We start from the raw sequence: 23340 nt of genomic DNA, 5'->3' as shown, positions 1-23340 counted from the left end.
TTTTTTTTTTTTTTGTTTTGTCTTAATTGAACTAAGTTTTTTACATCACCTATCACTTAACACAGGCACATAAGTGCAATTCCATGAAATATTCAAGCTTATTTACATGGCAGATATATGCAGTTTAACTAAAGGTTGTATCATATGTATGAGATATTTTTTCTTTATGGGGAAATAGAAAAATAAGAGTAAATATTTATTTTATTAGTGCTGTGTATTAAGTCTATAAAATTGTGCATAAAGTATATAAAGTTCATTAGGTAACCATCCTATTCCAATTTCTTTCACTTTTCAATGAGTAGCAGATGAGCAACTATCTTTCCATACAGACACAACACAGGCTACACTTTCAGGTTTTTTTTGGATAAAGTTTTCAGAAATAACCCAATAGGTTTACTATTAATTCCATGAAATATTCATGGGACCCACTAGTAAATTTTAATTTTCTCAAACTTAAACGTTATTCACTCATATTGATATAAATTTACAAGTTGTCACTTTATCATAAAACTATTTGTTTTGGGATTTTGTCTCTAAAAAAAATTGTGAATGATATATTTTTCAAGCTGTTCAAGTATTAGTATAGAATTTCTAAAGCTTCTGAGAACCATGTTCTTACTGTCATGGGTCTGCTTGATTAAAAATGACCTGAAGCTATAAAACACAAAAAATATTAGCATATAATCTTTGTGTTAATAGTCCTTAGGTATATAACAATTTATTAGAAGCCAAATAATTACTGTTTTGTTATTCTTTTTGTGCATGTATATGCAGTTCTTTGCTGGCATGGTTTAAATGGCTGACAGGATCCAATGGGCCCAAGGACTGCATCATGTTCAAGTGTCTGTTTGCAAGATTTCTACAGCTGGCTGCCCTTCCTAATGCCAACCACTTTACAGTGTGCACTGGATGCTTTTTTTTTCATACCACCAGCAGTAATGCAGTTGGCATGCAGCTTATAAGACTTTCAACTCAAGTGGGAAAGGCAAACTTTATACTAGGAGGATAAGGTGTAGAGAGGGGTAAAATATGAGAGAAAAAGGCCAGAGCAAAGCAGGTTTTTTGCTGAAGGGAGGATGGGGAGAGCAAGAAATTGGTGAAGTGTTAGTGTAGACCTTAGAGGTACATGGTGGCTAGGAATTGGTAGAATAGGGGCACCAAAAGTGAGTGGAAGAAGTAGATGTTTCGTTTATATTTTTGTTCACATACCTCAAGTTTCAAATAGAAAATATGATTATAAAATAGAACAAAAAAACACTTTGCTAATTATTAATATATTTCTTTGCCTTGATACAGCGTATTTACATTGCTACCTCACGTCAATTAAAACGGTTAGAGTCAGTCAGCCGATCACCGATATTTTCTCATTTTGGAGAAACTGTGTCAGGAGCTACATCAATCCGAGCCTTCAACAAACAAAATGATTTCATCAGAGAGTCTGAAAAGCGAGTTGATGATTACAACATAACTTATTATCCTAGCTTGGTCATTAACAGGTAATTTTATCTTCTCTATATATTATTATTATTATTATTATTGTTGTTGTTTTTATTATTGTTATTGAGTGAGAATGCAGTACATGCCATCAGAGTGGCACTGGAGTAAAATATATGAAGCCTAGTATACCCATCATGACTACCCGTCTGATAAGGGTAAACCAGACACATTCATCACAACCATGTGTGCGCGACATGATATGAAAATAAACAGCACATGACCTTGCAGGTGGGGGCCCAGTTAGAATTTCCTTCATGTCAAGTAGCCCATCTCACTCAAAAGGTCTCTAAATAAGAGTTGTTTAAGGATGTTGAACAAAACACCCATGTTTCCAGAGATGAATTATTCAAACCCTAAAATATTCCTCTCAACACATGGCTATGGTGCTCCCCCACTACTTCTGCTCATGATCAGAGATGCACATATCATCAGCCACTAAGGGACATGCTCAACTAGTTATGATCAAACAACTGGCATGCAAATCTGTGGTATTGAGAGCAGAATATTTGCTGTAGACTATCTTTTATACCAAGACAAAACAGTGTACATGATAACACTTCTAATCAGTTAAAATCAGGAGCCATGAGAGTCACTGCTTAGTACTGCATCAGGGCATTTATTTATTTATTTATTATTATTATTATAGACGTCACACAGTAAACAATATCATGAAGTTGATGATTGAAGAATTTGTGTCTACTGAGGGTTTGTACTGTTTGTCAAGTCACAACAAGGACCTCAGTTAGACAGTACTGAGTTCAAATTTCACTGGGGTCAATGAAATATGTACCAGCTATGCACTGGGGTCAATGTAATCAACTAGTCGTCTCCCAAAATTTTAGGCTTTGTGCCTATAGTAGAAAGGATTATTATTGTTATGTTATTATGATCCACAGCAGCATCAAATGGCAAAATCATTGCGATGCTCAACAAAATGCTTAATGGCACTTCTTCCAGCTCTTTACATTCCGAGTTCAAATCCTACTAAGATCAACTTTACCTTTTATCCTTACCTATGATTGATAAAGTGGAGGTGCAATGACCCAGTGGTTAGGGCAGCAGACTCGCGGTTTCAATTCCCGGACCGGGCGTTGTGAGTGTTTATTGAGCGTAAACACCTAAAGCTCCACGAGGCTCCAGCAGGGGATGGTGGCGAACCCTGCTGTACACTTTCACCACAACTTTCTCTCACTCTTTCTTCCTGTTTCTGTTGTGCCTGTAATTCAAAGGGTCAGCCTTGTCACACTGTGTCACGCTGAATATCCCCGAGAACTACGTTAAGGGTACACGTGTCTGTGGAGTGCTCAGCCACTTGCATGTTAATTTCACGACCAGGCTGTTCCATTGATCGGATCAACTGGAACCCTCGACATCGTAAGCGACAGAGTGCCAACAAATGATTGATAAAATAAAATAGCAATCAAGTACTGGAGTCAGTTTAATTTGACTTAACTCTTTCCCCTCAAATTTCAACCTTGTACCTATGTTAGAAACAATTAATATTTTTACTTTTATGAACTTTTATTAGGGCAGTTGATTGGCAAAATTGTTAGAGCATTGGAAAAATTTGTCTTGCAGTATTTGTTCTGGCTCTTTATATTCTGAGTTTAAATCCCACTAAGGTATCTTCGTCCTTAATCCTCTACCCTCCGTTGTTACCAAAATAATGCGGTTGCAAACTGACAGCCATTGAATGTTTTTTTTGTTTTTTTTTTGGAGGGGGGAGTTGTGGTAATGTGGTGATAGTGTTTAGTACCAAGTCAGCTCCAACTGAGCCGAATTATGATCAAAGACAATCCACTTGTCACCATCTGATCTCTTGAACTTTAGCTATAGTGTATCAAAGACTAAATTCTCCATCAGTATGCCTTTTTTTCTGAATGGTATTGTGTGAACTGAGAGAGATTTGACTGTTGTTTCTCCCAAGTCAAATGACCATTTAAGGACTCCTTTGCTGACATGTTTGTTCTTTACCTTTTCTTTTTTTATTTTTACTAGGTGGCTGGCTTTTAGAACTGAATTTATGAGTAATCTGATTGTATTCTTTTCTGCTGTCTTTTCTGTGACCAACCGAAATTCACTCACTCCTGGCAGTGTTGGACTTGCTGTAACATATGCTCTCAGTGTAAGTAAATCTATAAAAGTTATGGGGGGGGGGGTTTGTTTGTGGGAGTGGGGTTCTGTCTTGTTATTCTAATCATAGCCTCTCTAGATAGCTTGAAGGTGAAATCAAATAACTGACAAGTGATAATAGAGGTGAGGGTACCAAGATGATAATTATCAAATTAATAAAACCAATTGATAGGAATATTCTTTTTTCTTTTACTTGTTTCAGTCATTTGACTGTGGCCATGCTGGAGCACCACCTTTAGCCAAACAAATCAACCTCAAGACTTATTCTTTGTAAGCCTAGTACTTATTCTATTGGTCTCTTAAGCTGAAGCGCTAAGTTATGGGGACATAAACACACCAACATCGGTTGTCAAGGGATGGTGGGGGACATGCTACATGGCAGTGAAACATGGACCGTGACTGCTGAGGACATGCGTAAGCGCGCAAGAAATAAAGCCAGTATGCTCCGAAGGCTGTGTAATGTCAGTGTAAGTACCTTGAAAGAAAAGTTGGACTTAAGAAGTATCAGTTGTGTGCAAAACAGACGATTGCACTGGTATGTTCATGTGGCAAGAATGGATGAGGATAGCTGTGTGAAAAAGTGCCACACCCTAGCGATTGAGGGAACCTGTGGAAGAGGAAGACCTGGGATGAGGTGATGAAGCACGACCTTCGAACATTAGGCCTCACCGAGGCAATGACTAGTAACCGAGACCTTTGGAAATATGCTGTGCGTGAGAAGACCCAGCAAGCCAAGTGAGACCATAATCCGTGGCCTTTGCCATGGGTGTAGGCAGCCCACTTATGCGTATCTTTCCTTCATTGGACGCTAAACTCTGCTTGCAAAGACCTGTTGAGGCAAGTGAAATTGAAATCGAACCAAATTTGACAACTGGCACCCATGCCAACCTTTCCTTCATTGGACAATAAACTCTGCTTGCGTAGACCTGTTGGGGCAAGTGAAAAGAAATTGTAATTGAACCAAATTCAATGACTGGACCTGTGCCAGTGGAGCACTAACAGCACCGTCCGAGCATGATAATTGCCAGAGAAGCTGTCTGGCTTCCGCGCCGGTGGCACGTAAATAGCACCATTTGAGAGTGATCATTACCAGCATCGCCTTACTGGCACGTGAAAAAACATTCGAGCGAGTCGTTGACAGTGCCACTAGTCTGGCTCCTGTGCAGGTGGCACTTAAAAAACACCATTTGGAGCGTGGTCATAGCCAGTATTGCCTGACTAGCCCTTGTGCCGGTGGCACATAAAAGCACCCACTACACTCTCGGAGTGGTTGGCGTTAGGAAGGGCATGCAGCTGTAGAAACTCTGCCAGATCAGATTGAAGCCTGGTGCAGCCATCTGGTTCACCAGTCCTCAGTCAAATCGTCCAACCCATGCTAGCATGGAAAGCAGATGTTAAACAATGATGATGATGATATATATATATATATATATATATATATGACAGGCTTCTTTCAGTTTCCATCTACCAAATCCACTCTCAAGGCTTTGGTCAGCCCGAGGCTATTGCAGAAGACACTTGACCAATGTACCACACAGTGGGACTGAACCCAGACATATGTGGTTTGTAAGCAAGCTACTTACCACACAGCCACTCTTGTGCCTATGTGGATCTTTTCAATTGAAGGCTTTAGAAAATCCATATTAATTTTTGTATTTTTACCTAAAATTTAATTTTAAACCCTTTAGCATTTAAACCAGCCATATCCAGCCAAAATATTTTACCTGCTTTATCTTGAAATCAACCAGATTTGGCATCTCACACCTACCCTGCAGTGTCATTTTAGAAATAAGCAATCACATCATCAAAATTTCAAAGCTATGAGATAGAGCATGATTAACTCAAAACAATGTGAATAAATAAGCAGAATATTTGACAAAGTAATCTGAATGCTAAAGGATTAAAGCACAGTTTGTTTAACTTTCCAAGTGTGGCGTATTAATAATTTTTAACTTTGTCAGAATTGCACTAGTAGGATTAATATTTATTTTTTTATTGCCCACAGGGGGCTAAACATAGAGGGGACAAACAAGGACAGACAAAGGCATTAAGTCGATTACATCGACACAGTGCGTAACTGGTACTTATTTAATTGACTCCGAAAGGATGAAAGGCAAAGCTGACCTCGGCGGAATTTGAACTCAGAACGTAATGGCAGACGAAATACCGCTAAGCATTTCACCCGGCATCCTAGGGTTAATATTTATATATATGTATATATCTCCAGTGCACCATGAAGTTGAAAAAAAATTGAGGATAACTAGTCTGACTAATAATAGTATTTTGTTCCAGTGCTACTTCCAGATTTCAAAATCATGCCAGGATCAGCTTCTTTCCTTTTCTTTAAAGTAGCTAAAATTAGGATCAACCACATAGTAGGATCAATTTAGTTATCGACACTCTCTTTCACTTTAAAATTGTGATAGTCTGCCAGAACCAGAAATTATTGCGATTACTGCAATTATATGCTGTTTTTTTATTTTAGGTCACTCAAACATTGAACTGGTTCATCCGCATGGCCAGTGAACTTGAGACCAACATTGTTGCTGTAGAAAGAATAAAGGAGTATTCAGAAATTCCAACTGAGGTAAATATAATTTAAATTATTACTCTAAGCCTTTGATGGATGGATTCTAACTTACATTTACTTTATTGAATATTAATGTCTTTTCATTAGGTAAAAGATCAGTATTTTATTGGGGAGTGTAGTGTAGGCATTTGAATCAAACTTTAGAGAGTTATGCTGAAATCATGGGGTGCAGCACGCTGGATGTGAACTATTTCAGCATTAGAATTTAATGAGTTAATGGTGAATATCACTAGATGCTGAGCTGATGAACAGACAAACTATCAATGGCCAGGATCAACCAGTTCAGTTAGTGAACCACTGCTATCATCTTCAGTCACAGCATGCACAGACAGATGAGGCATTCAGCTATCAAATGACTAATACAAATCATTGGTCCAGGCAAGTCATCCAACTGGATGATGAGGATGATGATAGAAGGATAATCAAAGTTCACTCATGAAAGGGCTACAAGATAATTGAATCAGTTTATAAGCTGAAAGGTAAAGTCAAATATGTAAATTTAGACTAAGAACAGAGAAGAAAAAATGGAAAAAAACTATAAGAGGCACCAAGCATGACTGAGTAGATATGGATTTCACTTCGTAATCACTTGGTTTTGTGGTTCCAAATTCCATCTCACTGCATGTGTTTTTTACTATAGCTTTAGATCAACTGTCTTGGGAGAGAAATTGGTTGATGGAAACTGTATGAAAGTTAGTTGTATGCATGTAAAAGTCTATATTCTGCATCTTATGCAAAATCACTTGAGCAAAAATTATATCATTATGCTGACATTCCCTATTAACAAATCAATGCACAGCTCTGTACTTTCAAAGACAAATGGAATATAAAATGCATCACTTGAAAAACAAGTTAGTGCTGGTCACAGAAAACTGTAATGTTGTGCTTCAATAATAAGGTTTTATCCAACCTATGCTAGCATAAAAACTGAAAAACAGGTGTGAAACATAGTCATTTAGTCTGGTCCTTATTATATATAACTGTGCAGGCATGACTGTGTGGTTAAGAGGTTTGCTTCCAAACCAGGTGGTGGTGGCGGCAGTTGTTGTTGAACAATAGTTGACAAGAAACATAGAACAAATGCAATGATTCTAGTATGTTACTGGTACATGCTTCTTGACAAAGGAGAGATGAAAAGCAATCTCAGTCTTTTCTAGTCATATATTTATTTATAAGAATGAATTTTTTACAGAATCTTTATGAAATAGGAAAGAACTAAAACAGTTTCTGAATGGTTGATAAAAGATAGGGACGCCTTTTATACCTAACAATTTGAACTAGATTGCAAGAGCAACAATAAATACTTTAATAAATTCGTTAAGTACTCCATAATTTTCATCCACTCCCCACCCCACTTTTTAATGACAAAATATGACAATAAATGAAATACAGATAGATTCACAATAGTCACAAATTTACATCCCAATATGTAGAGATGTAATAAAAATTGGGGTTTCTAACAAATTCTGCATCATACATTCCATCTCTCTCTTTCTCCTCCCTTCTCCATTTGTATACTACTTTTAATATTTGGTAATATAGATATTGATGAGTACACTAAAAATATTATGAAGAAAATCAGACTGCTACTTGATTTCTAAGCCTAAATGAAATGCTAATCTCTCTTTTATTAACCAACAGCAATATTTTTTTTTTCTTTTTTTGCAGGGTCCCTACGAAATAAAAAACAACAAACCAGCTCCCGAATGGCCAGAAAAGGGAGAGGTAGTCTTTAGTAACTATGCCACACGTTATCGAGAAAATATGGATCTGGTTATTAAAGACATAAGTTGTCGCATTTTGCCAATGGAAAAGGTAATTTATGCAAAAGCATGCTGATATATTAGAAAATAAGCATTTAGATATTCAATAAGACACTCATCTTTTTTTTCAGTCAAAAGAAAACAGAACTAAACTATTAGCTAGGGAAGGTACTTTTGTATAACAAAAAAAAAATGTGATAAAGTATTCGTAAGACTTGGTTCTTTAAAACTTTTCTTTCTCTATGGCTTCACGGTTAAGACTTTCACTTCACAAACATGTTCTGAGTTTGATCTCAGTGTGTAAATTCCTGGGCATAATTTGGTGAACAGAAATGATGCAGAAGCCTACCATGCATCTGTGTGTGTGTGTTCTTTGTCAGTGTATCTTAGTGAAGGATGTAACCATCAATGACAAGACTGAAAAATGAATCTTCTTCAAATAGTGTTTTTTGCAGGGGTGGATTTTTATATTTGTTCCAATATTTTCATTATGTTAACCCTTTAGCATTCAGATTACTCTGTCTAGTGTAATTTTGTATTAATCATACATTATCTTGTAGCTTTGAACAATATGATTGTTTATTTTTAGAATAGCATTGTAAAGTATGTGTGAGAGGCCAGATCTGGCCAGTTTGAACATAAAACAGGTAGAATATTTGGACTGGATGTGGCCAGTTTAAATTCTAAAGAGTTAATAGACATTTCTGTGTCACTTTTGCTGTCAGAAATGTCATAAATTAGTAACTGGTTCTTTGGAAATTTGTATTCAGTGAGGCTGTTGTTTACCAGTTGTTACATAAAATAAAAACTTGTAAACAGCACTTGTTTTTACTTACAACAACACTTGTTTTTCTCAACAACATTATTGCTCAGCAGTTACCAAACTTATTTTGACATAGAACCGTTATAAATTATTGCAAAACCCATACTTTTATTTTATGCACAATTTCCACCACTCTAATTTATATGCCTTTAAATAAAAAAAAAATTGTTTTAGAGAGAGGATCATATAAAATAAATACAATTTATTATTTCGATTAAATGTTATTAAGAGATGTCTGTAGATTAATAAAAAAAATGTTTTATTTTTCATCGAGTTGAATTTTTAAATTGACATGTTTTCGTATAGAGTCTATATGCTTGATGAAAAGTTTGGTACACACAACACCTTGGAGCAAAATTATCAGTTAATTATTATCAAGCTTTGTTGGCATTGGAATGGTTGACAAGCTAAAGAAATTTCTCAGATTTCTAAATAAGTATTTCAAATGATGTAATTTTTTTCTGGTTGTAAAACAAAAATTTAATTGTGTCAACCTATTTTTATTTTATCCTAAACTTATAGGTTGGTATTGTTGGCAGAACTGGGGCTGGTAAATCCTCACTAACTCTGAGCTTGTTTCGCATTATTGAAGCAGCTGAAGGTTCAATTATTATTGATGACGTTAATGTCTCAAAGATTGGATTATATGACTTAAGGTCTAAACTTACTATCATACCACAGGTAAGTTTAAAATAAAATTTCACTCAAACTGTTTTCTTCCTTTTTTGAAAAGATGGTTCTTATTCAATAGTGATAATACTAAATTCTTGGTCATGAGTTGAATTGTTATATACTTTTATATTTGAACCATTAGTTGAATATCTTAATCAGTCAGCTTCTAAATTTTTTATTTGTTTGTTTGTTTTTTGAATTTGTTTACTGTCTGTATCTCGTTTTGTCTATCTTTATCCTCCAGCCTTAATAAAAGATGATGCATTAAAGTATGTCATAGTTTCCAAGTTGCTCAGCAAATAAGAGATAATTCTTCCACTAAATAACATACCAGTCTGTTATATATTGTTGATGCTTTAGCTGCAAGTCAAACCTGATCCAGCAGACCTATGATCTAAGAAATTACAGCTGTGGTTATTTATCTTTTCTCTAGACTGTGTTATTTAATGTATCCTTTCCTTATTTAAGATATTGTGTAATGTGAGGCAGATAGATCTGGCTGTTATTTCTGGTTAGTGGAGCAACTGGGCAAAGGGTCTTTCTTACAGGTTTCACCTATGATGAAACTTATGCTCAATACTGCAATCTAAAGAAATATTTGCCAATTACCTACCTCCTAGAATATTGGCTTCAAATTCTGGCTCAAGGCATTTTCAAGGGAAGGAACAAAGTTGATTACATCAACTCCAGTACTCAACTGGTATTTATTTTATCGACCTTGAAATTATGAAAGACAGAGTCAACCTCAGCAGAATTTGAACTCAAAATGTAAAGATAGATGAAATGCTGCTTAGCATTTTGCCTGGTGTGCTAACAATTCTACCAGCTTCCTGCCTTTACCTCTTGGATTATTGAAAGTGAAATATCCCTGCCAGAGACATAGCGTGGTACTAGAAACACAGGCCACTATCATACAAATTAACTAGCTGTAATTCTTAAGTAAGAGGGTAGAGAGCCCCTTCGGTCATGAATGACCATGGGATTGTGTCTAGAAAGATCCCCTCTGAGGCACAAGTCCAGGCAAGGTTGTTTATGGAAGACCGGCAGTCGCCCATGCATACCAGCCTCCCTTCTCCATGCCATCCATGTTATTCAAGGGAAAGGCAAAGGCTGATACAGCTTGGCACCAGTGATGTCACAACTCATTTCTACAGCTGAGTGAACTGGAGGAATGTGAAATAAAGTGTCTTGCTCAAGAACACAACACACAGCCTAGTCCAGGAATCGAACTCACTACCTCATGATTGTGAGCCCAATGTTCCAATTTCTGAGCCATGTGCCTTCACAGTTCTTAAGTACTACTTTTAAAAATCAGTAAAAGCATCTGATGTGAGAGTCAGCTCTAATTTTTTTAACCCTTTTGATATCAACCAACTTCAGACCACCCTTGATTCTATGATGTTAATTTCTGTTCCAAACACTAACTCAATAGTGATGAAGTTATTTTGCTAAATTCTTTGTTACTTTCAAAATTAATTTAAACAATGGCAGTGTATTTGAATAGAAATATGGTAGCAAAAGAGTTAAACCCCTAACTGTGGCAGTTGCCCTAACTCAGAAGTTTGAGCATTACTTTGAATCAAGCAAAAAATGTTAATACATTTTACAATTTACATTTTTCTTCAGTTTATTTTATCTGTCATGACTAAAACCATGCTAAAGTACTATCTCCATTAGTGTTTGTAATATGCTAGTATATTATTTATATCTCCTATTCCTGTGATGTCACTAGTATTTGACTGTTGCAGGATCCAATATTATTCTCTGGTACATTACGTATGAATTTGGATCCATTTGACTACTATACTGACAGCCAATTATGGGAGGCTTTAGAACATTCTCATTTGAATGAGTTTGTAAAATCTCAACCAAAAGGCTTGCTACATGAATGTGCAGAAGGTGGCGAAAACCTCAGGTAATGTAACTGGTTTAATATAGCAATAAGTTAGTGTAATTGTGAGTCTTTATTCAGCATCACATATACAGAATAGAAAAATCTGTACAAAAGACTTTACTATAATAATTCTCATTTTAAAGGGATTTTATCTATAGAATTCATTCTTTTTGTTCTATATTAATTTCTAACATTGGCACAAGACCACAGATTTAGGAAGAGAGTGTTGTCAATTAAACCAACTCGAGTATTTGGCTGGTACTATAATTCATCAACCCAAAAAAGGTTCTGATGAAGAAATTTGGATGAAAAACAAAACTGACCTTGACAAAATTTGAATTCAAAATGTGAAGGGCTACAACTAAATACAAAGATAACTGTTGGATAAAGAATCACCAAGCAATGAAGTGGTGAAGGCTGACAAAGGAGTGCAACTGCTCATACAATGATGATGCATTGAATAAAAATATTATATTGAGTTTCATCCCTTTACACCAAGGAGAACTTAGTCCTTCAAATTATAGAGATCAATAAATTAAGTCCAAAATGAAGCACAGTGGAGGGGATAGTAAGTAAAGAAATCTGTTTGAGTGCAATGTTTCTGTATGGTCACAAATTCTGAAAACAGTAAAAGAAGGTAAAATAGGCTCCTTAAAATGACCAAACAATTCAGGTAAAACAAAGTTAGGAGCAAAAACATGAAAAATGTGGATAAAATCGTAGGAATTTACACTACTTGTAATATCTGCAATATATAATTTACTAACCAAAGTTTTGAAAAGGGGTTTAAAGCATTCAAAGAAACTTATATCACAGGTTTCTTTAAAAAAAGTATGCCAAATACAAATTGGGTAAATAGCTCCATGGCAAAACAAGAAATTATCTTTCAGTTTAGAAGATTCATCATCATCGTTTAACATCTGCCTTCCATGCTGGCATGAGTTGGCCAGGCAGAAGACTGCACCGGATTTCTGTGTCTGTTTTTGCACATGGAACCAGCAGAGGTGAGGTCAGTTTTGGCATGATTTTTATAACTGGATGCCCTTCCAAATGCCAGCCATTTCACAGTGTGGATTGGATGCTTTTTATGTGGCACTAGCACTATCCTTTGAAACCAATAATTCACAAGTGCTTCAGTGTGATGCCCATTGAAATTGAGTTTAGTGTAGATCTGCTTTAGAATTTGGTCTTAAATACAGTGCAAGAAATTGATATGATAGCTGAAATGTAGGAAATTTTTTTTACAAGAAATATTTGTCCACAAAAATGTGATTTTTAAAAATTTTGTGTTCAGTTTAGGACAGAGGCAACTTCTTTGTCTTGCCCGTGCTCTTCTGAGAAAAAGTAAAATATTAATATTGGATGAAGCTACTGCAGCAGTTGATTTGGAAACTGATGCCCTTATACAACAAACCATCCGTTCCGAATTCAAAGATTCCACTGTCATCACAATTGCTCACAGACTTAATACTATCATGGATTATTCTAAGTAAGCCACTTCCCATTTATCTATTTTACATTCACCATCATAGCCTTTGTTTTGTTTCTCATGTTGTATGTTGTTGTTTTTTTTCTATTTCCCTTTCATTTTTTAAATTTTTTTTTTTATTGCAATCAGTCGATGATAAAAATCATATTGTTGCAAATTTACCACTCACCAGTTAATTTTATTTCTGATGTTCAAACTGCCTCAGTACAGACTAAATATAACAAGTGAGGTATAAACAAGGTGTTCATGTCTTTCCTTTGTCCATAATGTAAATGCAGGATCATTGATTAAACCTTCTAAAGCACACTCTGTGGTTTAATAGATACAGGTCATTGTGTGAAACTTCATTTATCAGTTAGCCATTAAAATTATCTGGCATTTGGTTTATGATTATGATTACAGAAAAAAAAGCCATTACTATGTGCATCTGGTTTTAGAATATATACCCTATATTCCTACATGTTGTAATAGGTAACTGAAAGGTAGGCAAAAGAAAAGACATTTCGCTGTAAAATATTGCTTAGGGAGCTCTGACAAGTTCAATAGAGCTCACAAGGCTAACCTTTGATTTAGCTGGGGGAAATTGTTTTAAAGTATTCATTGTATAAATGAAATCACTAAATACATTTTTACCTTTCATCACGAACTTGGTTATTATGGATCATGCCCTTGGTATTGCTTTCCCTTGGAACTCCTAAGTTTGTTTTCTAATAATTATCAGAGGTTAAATAAGTCCTACTTTTCTTCATACTCTTCTACTTCTTGTCTGTCTACCTAATCAAACTTAATTATTTTTCTCATTTCATCTTTAATACTTTTTACTTATTTTGGAGACAATTTTGATGATCATCTAGACTTGTCAGGCATTCTGCTTTTAGTATCTAATTTTTAACTAGTGAATTTAAATGCTTTTAACACAACAGAACTTGACAGACTCCATGATTGGTATGTTCAACCCTTTCGCATTCAGATTATTCAGTCAAATGTAGTGCACAGTGTTTAGAATTGGTCATGTATTACTTCATGAATTAGGGATTTCAATGATATGGTTGTATATTTTTAAAATGACATTGTAGGGTAGGCGTAAGAGGCTGGATCCTGACAGTTTGAACATAAAGCAGGTAGAATGTTTTGGCCAGATATGGCAGGTTTAAATACTAAGGGGTTAAGTTAATTGAAGCTATTGCAATATATATGCATGTGACTCCAGCTGTGGATATCTTCATAGGAAAAGTAATTTTAAATTTCAAGAGTTGTATTTCTCTGGTAAGTATCTTGATCTGACATTGTGTTGTGACTCAAGTAATTGCATCAGGGAAAGCCAGTTGTTGCCATCTAAAATTTCACAAAACCTGTTACATTCACATTTCACTTCATGCGGTGTCAAAAATTTTCATTATACTACTATGGTCTCATCACTGACACTGCACCATTGCTGTGGTATAACACAAAGTGTGGTACCTCAAGAAATAAAAAGTGAATGTTTTTTTTTTTTTTTCGATAGCAGATATGGTTGTACCATGATGCAACTGATATTAAATTATTAAAGCTTAAATATACAATCATATGGACTTGTTGTCTAACCTCTGGTTAGCTTTGATTGTAGTTCTGTGATCTAGCCATAAGCATCCCTTCTGTTTGTATGTTAGGGAGTATATTCTCCTGTATGACCTTCCATTTTTTTTACAGGATGACTTGAGTGAAATACTGTTATTTCTGGTAGATCAAGCAATCATGTAAAAGTGGCCTTGATTCACTATTCTAAATGAGACTGTCTCATGTGAACAGCCTTTTCCAAATGGTTGTTGTTGACAATGAAATATTGCTAAACTCTTATTTAGTAATCCACAGCATCAGAGAATACTTGGTTACCAAAACTGTAAATATGGTTTATCTTAAACCAGATTTATAGAAAACATTCAAAGAGCAGATGGTCTGTCTCAGTTAAAATGAACTTTACATAGAAATTCATAAATGTAAAAAGAAATGTGGTACTTGCCTATTATCAGTGACCAATTTATCTTTAGCAAAGAATTAGGAAACTATTGCTCTTGTGAGACAGGTTTAATAGTTGAACCAGCAAATTTTCAGAATTGCTATTCCTACCTCATGGTGAAGGAAAATGGCAAGAAATAGTGATTGTTTAACAGTTTATTTACTAATCTTGTAATAAATAAATAAAAAAATTGGCTGTCAAATTCTTTTTTACAAGTAAAATGAAAATATTGCATTATATAGGTTTAACAGTTATTTTATATTTTTTCTTTTTCTCTCAGGATAATAGTAATGGACAAAGGCAGAATATGTGAGTTTGATTCCCCTGGAGTACTTCTACAGAACAAAGACAGTCTTTTTTATAGTTTGGCAAAAGCTGCTGATTTGGTTGCAGAACAGTGACATTAATCTAGTTCTGTTATGGCTCCTTAGTCATTTCTACTGTAATTTATTGGCTTTGGCTGTATATTTGATACCATCCAGGAACTTTTATATACAATGGTGATTTCTTTCTCATTTTTTTTTTAAATTGCATATGACTATTTTTATATGTAATTTTTAAAATTTGTTGAATCTGTTTTGTTACCTTTTTATTTTGAATTTTCACTAAAACACTTGAGAGAAAAATTATTTTCAAACAACTGGACTGTGTATTCAGTTTATTGAGAGGTATGCATTACTTCCATTTTATAAGATGATATTTTTCCAAACCACTAATCTCTTCAGATTCATTATTTGCATCTACATTACGTTACAGTTGATTTGATCATCAAGTATCTTATTTCTCAATGTGCTTCAGCATGGCCACAGTCAAATGACTGAAGAAAGTACGTGGATAAATGTTATACTTTTAATATTTACAATAAGGATATTACTTAGGTTGTTAGTTACAGAAATATAATCTTATTAACTCATCTCTGACATTTAATCATCCACTTCATACCTACATTATCTGTATAACCCCAGGACCTATGATCAAATATGTCCAAGCCATAGCCTTTTTGTTTTTCTTCTCCAAGAGCTAGACTGTCCAGTGTGTTCTCTTTATTTAAGATGGTATGATATAATTTAAGATTTGACTGCTAATTGTTCTAAGTCAAGTGACTATATCTTGTAAAAGAGTTTCTTCCCCCCACCTCCCAAGTAAATCAGAAGAGGACATCAGTGATGATGACTGTTGTGGGCCCTCTAAAGCTAATATAATTAATGCAGTCGATTTTCAGTTTGAACATATTAGGCATAAAAAAATGTGAGCAGATTGGAGAATTTCAGTGTTACAGTTTTGGGTAGAAAGTATTTAGTACAGAGTGTGTTGTAAGGAGTATTTAGATAGCTAGTTTAGAGGAAAAGCCTTCATAACAGTGACAGAACAGGCAAAAAGAGAAGAAACCACACATCAGTCAGTTAGTTAGTGGGTGTAAGTGTGCTGGTAATCAGATGTTCCTTTGCAGATTTGATTCATCCCCAATAATAGTACTGGTTGATGTTCAAAGTTAAATATGGTGGATATTTTACCTCAAAGGAAAAGTAAAGACATAAATTCCTACTCTGTTTCATTGGAAAAATATAGAGAACCTTTTTATTTAATTTTGTAATTTTTATCAAGCTTACTGTGTTGCTCTGGATCTAAGAATATGGAAGAGATTGTTCATTAGTAGATGTGAAGAGAATACACTGGACTATTCAATTGTATCTTATAAATATGCTATCTTAATGATTAGAATATCGTTTCTATACATTAAAGAAATAAGTGGTTATTTTAGTGCTACAGTAAAATCTCAGGGAACAAAGTCTGTGACCCAGTTTCAATTTCTAGTTTGATCACTTGTCTTGAAATAGGGTTGAACATCACATGGAAAACAGTTAAGTTTGGATGTATATATTATTATAGTTGAACTAATTTTTAACTTAGGGGCATGAAGAATCGGTTGTATCCTCATGGACACACATTAGGGATTTTCGAAATTAGGTTCATACATTTGCATTCAACACAAAGAAATCACAGAATTTTCTATTTAGTATTGAGTATCCCCAAACATACACATCATTAAAACAAAGTGACTGCCAATTGTAAGTAATCAATACTCAAATGAGGACATCAAAGATAATGACTTGGGTTCAAATCTTATCAAGGCCAATTTTACCTTTCCAGAAAGTGTGAGGTCAATGAAATAAAGTACCTATGAAATAGGGAGTGGGATATGCCTGTCCCTCAAATTTGCAGCAATATGTCATGGTTAGGTATCAGTATTGATTACTAACCAAGCAGAGTACAACTGATTGAATTGATCTCAATGTAATACAAGTGCTTATTTTATTAACTTTTTTCCATCTCCCAAGTGGTTAAAAAGGTAAACATTTATAGTGGTGGAAGGATGTGAAATCAAAACATGACAAAGGTATTTTATTTGGTATTACCATGTCTGTCATGTCATTACTCCTGTGTGGCCTAAGATACTTTATAGATGAGCTACGTTGTCATCATAGATTCTACCATATATGCAGGCAGTAATTTGAGCAGATAGATAAAAAACAAAAAAAAAATGCTGCAGCAGTCTTTCTATGCAAGTGAGATATTTATCCATTCATATTACTATATATTAGACATTTGCTCAATGAGTAATGTTGAAATTATTTTTTAGTCAAAGAGCCAAATTCAAAACTGATGAACAGAAAAAGGCCAAGTATAGATTTTAATAATAGTTAATTAAAATATATATATATATACAAATATTCAGTATTTTTTTACAAAATTAATGTTGTCATAAAAATAAAACAGAAATTAGATATTTTTTTTACAAAATATTTTTTTTAATTGATATCTCATTAGCAATTTAGAATGATTTTACATATGAAATACAAAAGATTGTAAATAAAACTTGTGGTTTGAATATTTGCAGAGTTTTGATAAGAATACAAAAAAAAAAAAAAATTTTTTAATTCAGTTTTTCTTGTCTGATATTAATGTAAAAAAAAAAAAATGTAACTCCTAATAAATATCAATAATCCAACATACAAATTATCAACAAAAAATTCTGAATCGTTTTCATTTTGAAGAAGTTACAAATGTAGGAGTAATTGGGTTAAATGGCATTGAGCAAATGATAAATTAGAAATATATCAGTATTTGAGGTAGAAAGTTATAGTTTTTTTGTTTTTTTTTTCCTTACTGTGTGTGTCTGAGTATATGTTTACATTACATTCCATTGACTGCTGGGAGAAAAGTCGTTTTGCCAAGTATCAAATTGGAAATAAACTGAAATGTACAAATTTTGTTATGATTTCCTTCCTAAAAATATATACTTGAATTTAAAAAAGCATTTAGGTCCAGTGCTTAAAACTCTGGCTGTTACTCCAGTAAGCACTTAGATAAATACTCTAGCCTATCGCACAACTTAGCTTCAATTCTCTTGGTAAAGAAGTATTTACTGACAAGATACTAAATTCTAAAGAAACCACCTACAATGTTCACTATCTTATCTACTTGACAATTCCACTTGTTTACTAAAGTAATGGATAGACATATCTGGTTTTAAATATGTGAAAATTTAAACAAGCAATATAATTGCTTTCCATATAGGCACTAAATCACATATTTTGGGAGACAATTCAGTCAATTTAATCAAGCCCTTTATTTCAGTAGGGCTTAACTGTGTTCTTGAAAAGATGTTTAAGATACATGATGGATAAGATCACCAAGGTAAACTCTGTCACATTTTTTTTTGCCTAATCCCATCAGATGAAAAAAGAAAATGATAAAGACTATCAATATTGTAGACAACCGATATAATTGATGAATAATATCAAGCAGGATTAATTCCAGTCACTAACCCTATTCAAAGGCATTGTTTCAGAACTTAAAAATGATAGAACTGTATGATGACAAATCCGTCACTTATCAAACAATCATGAGATGATTCAACTTCACTATTCCTATGGTTTGCAGTAGCCATCTGTACCTACCCTTCTACTGATAGTTAGACTCCTATCAATACATCAATTAATAGAATACAAGCAATAATGGTCTCACTTTGCAATTCACCACTATTGGCTTCAGCCCACATCAGTTCTCTAAAATGGCAACACTGAGTGAAAGCTAGATACTTTTTGTTTGAGACTGTTGAGCAAAGAATTTTGCAAATAAAACCATATGCATTCATCTAGAGTCTCATAAATTATACAAAATTGAATGCAACAATAGATTTAAGCTTTTCTTTCATAAGTACACATATTGTTATCATTTAGCTTTTGAGTTTTCACATACCACTACCATGTCTCTGGACCTATAATTCTATTGTCACTTAGCATGAAAAACTTAACACCATGCTTGAGCCATTCACTTCTTTCAATTTCAATCAAACACTTTGATAAAGGCATGTGAGCTCAACCTTGTGAAGTCTTTTTTTTTTCTCAAATACATAAGCATATGGTCCATCTGTGCTTGTATATAGACCTTTGTATGCTGATTCAACACAACACATTTAAGACACACCGACTCACATTCACTTTCTCACTCATCGAAATACTTGTCTATTGAAATAGAGTTGATATGCATATAAATGTTCTAGTTGAACAGAATATTTATTTTTAAAAATTAATGAACATCCAATTTTTGCTTCAGCTGTAATATTAAACAGTTCAATTAGTGCCTTAAAAATAAAGGAATTGAGCAGGCAAGGATTTTTCATATAGGAGTGTTTTAACTGTTGTTTCAATATAATCATAAACTTGTTTGCAGCTATGGAAAAAATTGGTTCAAATGAAAGAAAGCTAAAAACTTACTAATCAGTAAAAATAAGAATTTTTTTTGTTCTAATTTTCTTCATATATTGGTATTTTAGCAGTTTATTTTCTATCTGAATTGCCTCACTTATGAATCTGGCAATAAATATATAAATTTTTTGTTAATGCTCGTTAAAAAGATCAATGTAGACCACAAACTATCAAAAGGACTCAGTGAAGTACATAATTTAATTAAAAACATTAAATGTTTTACTTTTATACCAGTTTCTCCTCTAGGAGAGTTTTCTAAGCATTGGTAAAATAGAATCATATATAAATATACATATATATATATAATCATCATCATCGTTTAACGTCCGCTTTCCATGCTAGCATGGGTTGGACGATTTAACTGAGGACTGGTGGAGCCCGAAGGCTACACCAGGCTCCAATCTGATTTGGCAGAGTTTCTACAGCTGGATGCCCTTCCTAACGCCAACCACTCCAAGAGTGTAATAGGTGCTTTTACGTGTCACCCGCACAAAGGCCAGTCAGGCGATACTGGCAATGGCCATGCTCAAAATTGCCCACACATACCAGCCTCCCCTCTCCATACCACCGATGTTGTCCAAGGGAAGGACAAAGGCCAATACAGCTTGACACCAGTGATATCACAACTCATTTCTACAGCTGAGTGAATTGGAGCAACACAATATGAAGTGTCTTGCCCAAGGCCGATACCCAGCCCAGTCTGGAAATTGAATGCACTACCTCATGATTGTGAACCTGACACTAACAACTGAGCCATGTGCCTTCATACACACACCATTCTATATAAATATAGAACAGAACCATGACAAAGTGGTATATATTAAAAAGATGTGGAAAAATTTTATAATAAAAGGAAAGAGAATTGGAAAATAAACAGATTGATACATTAAATTTTGGCAATTTATCCTCAGGTTGTCTTCTAGAAAATGGTTAGCACATTCACTTTCTAGCATTTTCAATATTAATAGAATGTTATCTTTATTTCATTTATTAAATCAATTTTATTTAATATAGTGAATTACATTATTAGGTTTAAAGAGGTTTAAAAATGTTATTGAAAGGCTATAAGAAACATGTAAGTGACTCCAAACTTAGAGCTAGAAGAATTCAGAGAAACAAATCAGTCTGGAAAAGATATGGAAACTCAAAGATCCACCACAGTCAGAAATTTAGAGACATTCTAGTCAAAGTTTTTAGCAAAAAGAAGGTGATACAGGCATAGAGTATGGAGAACAACTGGAAGTTCCTGCAGGACAACCTACCAAGAGAACAGACAAAATCTGTGGCTGGTGCTAGAGAATGGGAGCAATAAGGAAATATGCCAGATAAGAAGAGAAACCAGGCAACAGGTTTACATAGCAAATGTAACTCACATACAGTGTGAGTATCAGAGGCTCAAGGTGCTCAGATTGCAAGAAGATGTCATAAATGAGAAGTGTATGCAGATAGATAATGGTACGTTTGCATTTAGTGATCATGAAAAGTAAAAGCATGGAAGTGTTACTATGAAAGGTTTTTAAACATGGAGATTGTCTAGGAGAAAGAGGATCTTCCCAGTGTGGACCCAACAGAGATACCAGCTGTCCTAGTTGATAGCAATATGATAGATAAGTAAAGATAGGGGAAAGCCCATTAGGAACTGCTGCTGAGATGCTTAAAATATCTGGTGGAGTAGGATACAGTTTATGAAACTACTGCAGACACATTATCAACAATATATCAGGTTGAGTAAAAAGTAAGCAACGTTTTGAACCATGAAGAATTTGTACCAGATTTTTGCAGTTTTTAACTTTTTTTGCAATTGTCTGATAATACAGACATAGACTTGGCCAAATGCATCAATAAATTAACATTGATATTTTTTCACCGTAGTTACAATCATCTTGTTTTTCTGGATATTGAATAACGTTTCGAGATCTGTAGGTGAGTTTAATTTATTGTTGCCTGTTGCAGGATTTATTGTTGTTGGAAAGTTCGTTTAACAGCTTGGATAGTGTTATTGTGATATTGTTTTTTGTTACCCTCCCCCATGGGGGAAGGATTTGTATAAACTGTATTTGTTTACCTCGTTGTAGAGGATTAATTTTGAGTGCCGTTATGGCATCAACTGCAGAAGCAGTAACAATGAACTATGCCGCTGCTGTTGGTCAACAACAGGAAAATATTAAGGTTAAAAAGGCAGAAATACAACTGCTTTTTGGTAAAATAACCAAAAGTAATGGGGAAAGTAAATTCTCCCCACCACCTGAAATTAGGTGTGGTTTCACTAGATAGTAGATAGGGGGAGTGGGAATCTCATTGATCCATTCATGCACGTCACTAAGTAGATGACGAGGCATTTGGCTATTTCTTTCTTGACTTTCGTCTTCATTTTCCCTTTATTTTCTGTGGGTGGTCCCACTGAATCCTTTGCCCTGGTGCCGCACACTTTTGACATAAGGCCCAGCTCAAAGCCGAGGCGACACCACTTCTGTAAAATAATAAAACAAACTAAAATAAGATGTGTGGTATTATTTTTGTGGGTTGCAGATTGTCCTAATCGGTTTTCTTTTTATTTTGTCTTTTCAAGTATTTTAGATCTAAGATCAGTATATACCTAAGTCCTCACATGCTGGAGCTAGTCTCTCAGCATGTTATATGTACATATCATAACTGTCCGGCTGAGTAGTCGCCGAAATGGTCTGTCACGAATGCCCAGGGTGTCCAGTGCCACACTCGCAGGTCGGCACCAGGCACCACAGGCACCGATTGGGAGTCCATGCACTTCTACCAGCCGGTCCAAGTCCTGCAAAAGCATTTGAACGAGCGGACGGTATTTATGCACTTTCTCAAGAGACGCCTCTTTCAAAGCATCTCCCTGCTCCAATCGGACAGTCACGTCAATGACCACTACTTTATCCGGACAGCTAAATACCAGGTCGAGTATCAGCCTGGAGCCTCCTATAATATAGGAAGGCTCCACACTGACACTCCAACCATGAGCTACAGCCTCTTTCACCACCAGATTACAGACTTTATTATGTCTGGCAAGCCGTGGTGCTTTAAGAGCAACACAGACTCCACTGACGTGGGATATTGTCTCCGCTCCTAATCTACATCTCGGACACGTGGGATCCCCTAGGGCTCCACGCGTCAGAGTTTCACGGTTAGGATATGTTGGAGCGCATCTTGAGTAATCCCAAGTAGCACCCCTCAGCAATCCTACCCGGCCTACTAATCCAACTATTGCCATTTGTGTCCCCTCGGTACGCCGCCACACACACACCATGCACCGGCTGAGCCGCCCATCTATGGGTATGGATCAGCCGGATATCAGGGTCGTATTCTGTAGCGCCCTCAGGTAGCAACGGCAAATTGAAGGAAACTATAAGTTGCTGGTTCTGTTCGGCTAATCCTGCAGAATCCGCAACTTTCCTAACTGAGACATGCCCCGAGGTCAGCAGGCGAAGATTTTGGCGGATGACACATTTTGGTATAAGTCTCACCATTTGGTGAAGACTTAACCCGCCATCAAGCCGGCTGCAGTAAAGAAAAGAAGAGGAAGTAGTTTCGGGGAGATGTAATATTTTTCTAGCACCCACGCAGATGGCCGTGTCAAGCCTCTCGAGAATTCCTCTTGACGGCAGTATCTGTACGAGACTATAAAAAAGTCTCGGCAGATAAAGTTGCTGCAGCAAGAGGAATTTCTGTCAGGGTTTCAGCGGAGTCCTA

General features: G+C 35.2%; 2 protein-coding genes across 3 annotated transcripts in view; one reads left to right on the top strand and one right to left on the bottom strand.

Annotated features, from left to right (window-relative positions):
* Positions 1-18126, top strand: part of LOC106884337 (multidrug resistance-associated protein 1) — a 93563-nt gene extending 75437 nt beyond the window's left edge. For both annotated transcript variants that reach the window (XM_014935675.2, XM_014935674.2), the window contains exons 24-31: positions 1297-1496; positions 3496-3622; positions 6116-6217; positions 7889-8035; positions 9329-9487; positions 11227-11393; positions 12667-12861; positions 15138-18126. In XM_014935675.2, the coding sequence (XP_014791161.1) occupies positions 1297-1496; positions 3496-3622; positions 6116-6217; positions 7889-8035; positions 9329-9487; positions 11227-11393; positions 12667-12861; positions 15138-15258 (1218 nt within the window). In that variant the 3' untranslated portion in view covers positions 15259-18126. The remainder of the gene's footprint in view (positions 1-1296; positions 1497-3495; positions 3623-6115; positions 6218-7888; positions 8036-9328; positions 9488-11226; positions 11394-12666; positions 12862-15137) is intronic.
* Positions 18127-22246: 4120 nt separating this feature from the next.
* Positions 22247-22861, bottom strand: LOC128248073 (uncharacterized). Its single transcript, XM_052968481.1, has one exon. It carries the CDS (start codon positions 22859-22861, stop codon positions 22247-22249), a length of 615 nt encoding a protein of 204 aa, XP_052824441.1.
* Positions 22862-23340: the final 479 nt, after the last annotated feature.

This window comes from Octopus bimaculoides, chromosome 6, assembly GCF_001194135.2.
Source record: "Octopus bimaculoides isolate UCB-OBI-ISO-001 chromosome 6, ASM119413v2, whole genome shotgun sequence".
NCBI lineage: Eukaryota > Metazoa > Mollusca > Cephalopoda > Octopoda > Octopodidae > Octopus > Octopus bimaculoides.
This window is presented reverse-complemented; position numbering and strand designations above follow the sequence as displayed.

Excerpts from the sequence above, each read along its gene's own strand:
- LOC128248073 (XM_052968481.1), bottom strand. The coding sequence starts at position 22,861 with ATGGCAATAGTTGGATTAGTAGGCCGGGTAGGATTGCTGAGGGGTGCT.